General features: G+C 44.0%; 1 protein-coding gene across 1 annotated transcript; it reads left to right on the top strand.

Annotated features, from left to right (window-relative positions):
- On the top strand, window positions 1-4,735 carry tent5aa (terminal nucleotidyltransferase 5Aa). Its single transcript, XM_080470963.1, has 2 exons — window positions 1-878; window positions 1,303-4,735. The coding sequence occupies exons 1-2, from the start codon at window positions 453-455 to the stop codon at window positions 2,080-2,082; spliced, it is 1,206 nt and encodes a 401-aa protein (XP_080327089.1). The 5' UTR covers window positions 1-452; the 3' UTR covers window positions 2,083-4,735.
- The last annotated feature ends 2,588 nt before the right edge of the window (window positions 4,736-7,323 follow it).

The following is a 7,323-nucleotide window of genomic DNA, read 5'->3' as shown; positions in this document are numbered from 1 at the left end:
CAAAGACTGTGATGCGCGGCTCTCGGACGCATTGACAAGCAGCACCGGGACGGATGCAATAAAGGCACAGAGAGAGAGAGAGAGAGAGAGAGAGAGAGAGAGAGGAGAAAGTTTAGGGATCGGTCTCCTGCACGCTTCTGTTGACTGGTTTTACTTCAGCTCCACTGCTGCGCCACTGGCCCACCGGATCTCCAACCGACGGCTTATTACGCGACCTGCCACAATTATTCCGATTATCAACGATTTTCTTTTTCTAAAAAAAACAAAAAAAACAACATGTTTATAGTCCATTCAGACGATTTCCAACACCGAGAGTCCAGATGCTGAAGAAATAACTTTAAACCTTCTTCACAAAATCCGTGCGTAAAGACGCGTCAACGGATCCGACGTGATATAAAAAAAATATCTATATTCTTATTTGAATTCCTCGGGACTTTTTTTTTTTTGTCACCATGTCAGAGGACGACAGCAGCTCCACCACCAGCTTTAAGTCGGACACTGAAGGCAGCAACGTCAGTGTCCTCAGCTGGGAGCAAGTGCAACGGCTGGACGCCATCCTGACGGAGACCATCCCGATCCACGGCCGCGGAAACTTCCCCACTTTAGAGATGCAGCCGCGGCAGATCGTTAAAGTGGTGCGAAGTCGGATGGAGGAGAAGCAGATCCACGTGCGGGATGTGCGGTTAAACGGCTCCGCAGCCAGCCACATTCTGCACGGGGATAGCGGACTGGGCTATAAGGACCTAGACCTCATATTTTGCGCAGATATGAAAGGTGAAAGTGATTTCCAGACTGTGAAGGACATAGTTTTGGACTGTCTCCTGGATTTTTTACCCGACTGTGTGAATAAAGAGAAAATAACCCCGCTAACGTTAAAGGTACTCTCATCCTGCAATCTTTGTTTGTTTGTTTGTTTGTTCCGTTGTTTACTTTTAGATATTTGATAAGATTAATTGCATTTGTACCAATTCGACTTAACGACCATTACGCACAGCTTAATGTGCAATTAGATTAGTTTAGTGCTAGTAAAATGTTGGTTTTCTGTAGTTAAGAGGATTTAGTTAAACCAATTTGAAAGGGATCTGAGCTCAACCACGAGCTCTCATATAAGCACATTGTGCAGTCTTTAATACTGGGGACAGTAGCATTAATTAATAAGACTTAGATGCACTGCTGATATGTTTGCTTGTAGAAAATATATAATTCAGTTTTGTACTGCAATCTTGAGTCTTATGTAAGTGTACCTGGTCCTGCAAATGTACTCAGTGTTTCTCTCTTTTTCTGCATTACACACACAAACAGGAGGCCTACGTGCAAAAGATGGTGAAGGTGTGCAACGACTCGGACCGCTGGAGTCTCATTTCCCTGTCTAACAACAGGGGGAAGAATGTGGAGCTGAAGTTCGTGGACTCCCTCCGGCGGCAGTTCGAGTTCAGCGTCGACTCTTTCCAGATAAAACTGGACTCCCTGCTGCTGTTCTATGAGTGCTCGGAGAACCCCATGGCCGAGACCTTCCACCCCACCATCATGGGGGAGAGCGTGTACGGAGACTTCGGCGAGGCCCTCGACCACCTTCGCCACAAGATCATCTGCACCCGGAACCCGGAGGAGATCCGAGGCGGGGGTCTTCTGAAGTACTGCCACCTTCTGGTGAGGGGCTTCAGGGCGGCGTCGGAGTCCGAGATGAAGTCCCTGCAGCGATACATGTGCTCACGCTTCTTCATCGACTTCCCCGATATCGGCGAGCAGCAGCGCAAGCTGGAGTCCTACCTGCAGAACCACTTCGTGGGCCTGGAGGACCGCAAGTATGACTACCTGATGACCCTCCATGGGGTGGTCAACGAGAGCACGGTGTGTCTGATGGGCCACGAGAGGCGGCAGACCCTGGGCCTCATCGCCATGCTGGCGGTGCGCGTGCTCGCCGAGCAGAACGTCATCCCCAACGTGGCCAATGTTACATGTTACTACCAACCTGCTCCTTATGTGGCAGATGGCAACTTCAGTAACTACTACATAGCTCAGGTACAGCCAGTGTTCGCCTGCCAGCAGCCTGCGTACTCCACCTGGCTGCCGTGTAACTGAGCCAGCCCACATGGAAAGAGGAGGGCCAGAGTGTGTGCTTTCTTTAAACAGGAGTCAGCGGCATACTGGTGTCCTCAGATCCTGCACCGTGCTCAACAGCTGACAGAAGGAAGGAGGCCTCTGTTTAATGTTTTGCATCAAAGCTTCTGTTGGTGTTCATACGTTGAGTATGAAAAGTTAAGAGTTGGCTTTCCACTCCAAGTGTATGCATCATTGTGAATGTCTCACATTCCTCGGAAAGCCACCCGATCCCGCCACAAGGCCGACCAGTTTTTGGAAAAAACTAATTTTGAAAGGGGAAACGCAACTGTGTGACGGCCTCGAATGTGAGCGGTGGAACTGTCATCCAGACTCGTTGAACCTGTCACAAACTGATTCGCCAGCATGTTCATGCAGTCGACGGAGGGGCTGCAGCAGAGTCCTGAAGTTGACAGCTACTCCAGCAAAACTTTCAGGGCTGTGTGTGTGTGTGTGTGTGTCTGTGTGTGTGTGTGTCTGTCTGTCTGTCTGTCTGTCTGTCTGTCTGTCTGTGTGTGTGTCTGTGTGTAGCTCCGTTTCAACCTCCACACACACACACACACACACACACACACACACACACACACACACACACACACACGATGTGTGTGCAGGGCTTGAAAATCAGCACCCTGGACCAGCTGAACTGAGGCAAGATGCCGATAACAAACTGACATCTTCGCCTCACGTTTTGAAAATGATTCTGGTTGTTTGCAGACCAAAGATTTTTTTTTTTTTTTTTTGAATCGTTTGTAATTTTAAAACCCGATTTTAACGGGAGGGGTTAAAAAAAAAAAATAAATCATGAAAAAAAAAAAATTGAAGCTATTGTAATGTTTATTTGTATATGTGAACATAAGTGTGTTTATAAGTGCCTATTGCCTCTCAGCAGGCAGAAAAAAGAATGAGCAGGCCATATGACCCCCACTCTGTTTGTAGTGAGGCACACAGGACAGCAGCACCCTTGTGAATGTATTTTGTGAAATCATGCACAGTGTTTGGATAAAAAAGAAAAGGAAAAAAAAAAGCACCATGCATTACTGTGGATTTTCCAGCAATGTAGCAGTCATATGTACGATTGATCTTTCTTTTTTTTTTCCAAGGTTCATATATTTTGTGTGGAAGTCCCCTCCTGAGTGGTGTTATATTGTCTCTGATTGATTTTGCTGTTGTGACAGAGGTCAAATTGTCTGATTATCAATCAAAACTACAAAACAAAATCAGTGTTTCCTGCATATTTTTCTCCATTCTTAACTCTGAGAGGTAAATCATAAATAGTAGATAAGAGACAGAGACAGGTGAGGTTAATGGAGAGCCCCCCCCCCCCCCCCCCCCCCACATTTCAACACAGCCTGTGTGTGTGTGTGTGAGAGTGTGTGTGCATGTGTGTGTGTGTGTGTGTGTGTGTGTGTGTGTTCATCCTACAGTAGAAGCATATTTGAGGAGACACCTCAGATGATGAGACACTGTTTGCTGTAGCACCCTTGCAGGGAATTCCTCAGCTGCTGCTGAAGGGCTTGAACCTGATCTAAGGGTTTTCTCTCCAGGCACACTGCTCAGACTTCAGAAAAAAGAGAAAACGCAGTGCCAAATAATACGGTGGTCGGGAGTAAGGAAAATGCACGGTGGTTGAGAGCCAGAGGGGGCGCGAGCGAGTCGGTCTGGAGAGATGGGTGCAGCTGGTGATGGGGTTTGTCTCTGGAGGGCTACTGTGCTTTACTGTATACACGGTCTCCGGTGAGGTCAGATTACAACCTGACAGACGGTCCTGCAGCTCAAAACACTCTGGTGTCATTTGTTGTGATTTAATTTCTTTTTTGTTTTTAGTTTGTTTTAATCATTTCATTATCAAGTAAAAGTGGAAAGTGAAGAAAACCACACTCACAGCAGCTCCAGGAGAATCTTTAAGTTGCACCATATCTTTCATCTGCGAGGCTACTTTAACAGTTCTTTTTTTTTCTTCTTTTTTTTAACAGCTTTATTCAATTGTACAGATATATACGATTACGCGCTAGCAGCTTTCACAGCACACTTATATCATTGCGAGCTTTATGAAGGCAGGTAGAAACAAGGTGATCTCCGAGCGTGAGGAGGCAGGTTCGGCCCTCAACTTCAACAAGCAGCTCTCGTCCTCTTGTCTCTCACAGCTGCTCCGTTCAGTTGTTTTCCTCTCGATGACTCTCACCTCGGCTTGAACTGTGCAGGCAGCGTGTTTCGCCATTTTTATACTCAGTGAAGTCCTCACGGCCGACGAGCGAGCTCGCTGCAGTCCGCCTGTCGATTTAGTGTTCGTGCCTGTCGGTTAGAGATTGTGGGTTACTGCATCGTCTTGTAATGCGCCGTCTCAGATGTCTGTTCTTCATGCAGTTTTTTTTTTTGTTTGTTTTTTGTTTTTGTTTTTTTTTTTGCAAATCATGCGTTGGACAAAAAAGCAAAAGAGAGAAAAAAGATCCTCGTCATGTATATTATATTTTTTATGATTGTTATTTTTATAAATGTATCAGACACCGCAGGTGTTGCGGTGCTGTTGAATCTGTGATCGGGCTTCAAAGGATATGTTCTCGATAGCTTTTTTTGCTATAATATGTTATGTGTCCAATGGGTCAAAAGGTTAAAGATGTTTTCTTCAATAAAATATCTGAAAACCAGATTTGTAATGTTTCTCGTTATTCATCGGAGCCTAAATCAAGTTTACTACCCCGCTTTGGTCCAGACAGAAACCTTCTAAGCCAAGCATGAGAAATTGCTCATTTGTACATTAACTTCAGATTTCTTTCTTTTCTTGTTCTTTTTTCTTTCTTTCACAGACGAGTCGCAGTGTCTCTTTACACTGATGTGAGTCATACGCTGGCTCGTTCATTCTGAGAGCGGCCTGCTGGGCCCGATGGGCCCAGCCAGAGACAAACTAGTCCAGAACGGGCCTGCTGCTGCCAGAAAGAGCTGTTGTTGTATGCGGGGTGGGTGGGGGGGTTTGCACCCCCTTCCAAAAAAGGGACTTTATTGCTTTTGTAGAGTGAATGTCTTTGCCTGCTCATCAAATTCCCTCCATTACCATCCCTCTCACAGAAATGCAGCCACGATGCAGCGGTGACCAGAGTCCAACTTTGTTTGTCAGACCGAAATAAAACTCGTCACAACAAAGCCGACGGTCACACGGATCACATGACAAACTGGCCTAGATACCGAGGGATCTAGAGAGGGAAACATACAATGAGTAAGAGATCCCCTGCTCGACAGAGTGCTATATATAGCTGATATGATCAGGGCATTATTGCCTTCACTTAAGCGCATTTACGGCTCATTAATCTGAGCCGTCAACGGAATGATTGGCAGGTGGAGGCTAAACAGGGATGCATGCACAGACACATGCCCACAGTAGCATGTTGGTTTTTGTTGGTTTTTTTTTCCCCCAGTGTTTTTCAAACCCTGCTTCTATTTGGACACAGAAGCTCTGAAGGACAGCAGCTTGATATGACTACCTCCAACTGCTACCACTCCATTTTTATCTTCAGGTGAACTTTGGAAAGAGTGACTAGCTTTTATCCCCCATTACTAACCTTGAAACACCTTTAGGAAGAGTCCTCTTTATGGCCAGTACAGACACGATGAGCCATGACTGTGAGCAATAACTCTCTGGGATTTACATGGCTACTCTTGGAAAAAAATGTGAGAACACAGTCTTAAATCATTTTAGATTTATGCCACTGTTGTATCTTTAACTGTTATCGAAAATTAAATTATTTCTTCTGAAAAAACAGTCAACCCTCTATGTTATTATTTCAAGAGCAGCTTACGTCCATCAGTGGCATAGAGGAAAATGCTCTTCCGAAGGGTGATGAATAAATGACAGGCCAAATAGGCCATGTAATATAATATAATGGATCAAAATCATGAGCAGTAGCGCTGCTAAGAAAGAACAAATAGAACATATTCATCTGAAGACTGAAGTGAAGCGTGGATACAATAACAAATAAGCAATTTTATCCTGTTTCACTCAGACGTTTTAAGGACATTTCATTTGAAAAATTGGGAAATTCCTCTTCAATACCAACGAAAAGAAAAACATTATATGTGTATAAATCAGATAATGTCCACACCCAGGCCATAGCACCAATAATCACCCTCAGTCCCAAGAGATTATATTTTACACAATTTATATAAAATGCGATTCCTATATTTCAATCGATTTCAGATCAAAATCATGATTGTGTACATGCTAATCAAGTAATGTGCAGGTCAATTGTCGCCTCTGCTGTTTCCTTTCAAATTCTGTCACAAAATACATTTGCTTCAGAAGAAGACAAGAGAAATTAATTGCTTTTATCATTTACAATAATTTATCAGGAGCTGCTGGAACTTGGCTGATAAAATCTCATCTTAAGAATTTAAGAAAATCCTTAATGTGAATTACTACTCTTGTTTGTTCAGGAACATTTTCGCCAAGGAGACAAGAATGTCTTATCTCATCTCATCTTATCTCATCTTAAACGTCGCCTCAGGGGATGAATCCTTCCAAACTTGATGCTTTTCAAAAGAAAAACGAAAAAAAGTGTATGATATGGGGGCAGGGGGAAGGATTCCTATTGCAACAATACATCATCAGTGTGGTGAGACTAACCTGGGGGGGCTCTCGTGTGCAGTGGAAACCCTTCAATCAAATGAAATGCTGAACAATAGATAATGTAGATCAATTGATCATCTGATGAAAAATTGGAACGCAGTGAACAGATTTGCGGCGCAGAAATCTCTGAACGTCTCTGGCAATGCATTTCAGGGAGTTTATCCAAGTAGACATGTGCAAATGGGCAGTTCTGCCATAAGGTGACAAAAAGACTTGATATGGAAGACGCGAAACAGCACGTAGGCCCTCTCGACAGAACATTTGAGAACAAAAAAAACAACCAAAATGGAACAGTTGATCGACATAAAGTATTACGCACACGTTTTCTTTTCACCAAAACACTTATATATATGTACATATTCCGTTCTTCAGTCTGTTTCCTCCTGCAAAATAAAACACAATTAATTATTTTAGAGGGCGACAGGGACCGATACAGGAGGCCTTCAATATCCCACCTCACTTGCGCAGGAAATGTTAACATTAATCTTGAAACCAGCTCCTGACGTTGTAATGGCGGTTCTCTTCTCAATCCATTCAGATAAAAAAAAAAAATGACACAGGATTCAGTAAATCACTCATCAAGACCATTCATTGACATTCGT

This window comes from Lipophrys pholis (genome assembly GCF_963383615.2).
Source record: "Lipophrys pholis genome assembly, chromosome: 9".
Classification (NCBI taxonomy): Eukaryota; Metazoa; Chordata; class Actinopteri; order Blenniiformes; family Blenniidae; genus Lipophrys; species Lipophrys pholis.
Note: the sequence above shows the minus strand (reverse complement) of the source record. Positions and strands in the feature narration are given on the sequence as shown.

Excerpts from the sequence above, each read along its gene's own strand:
- tent5aa (XM_080470963.1), top strand. The coding sequence starts at position 453 with ATGTCAGAGGACGACAGCAGCTCCACCACCAGCTTTAAGTCGGACACT. Across the intron at positions 879-1,302 it reads TAACCCCGCTAACGTTAAAG|GAGGCCTACGTGCAAAAGAT; the intron begins GTACTCTCATCC and ends ACACACAAACAG.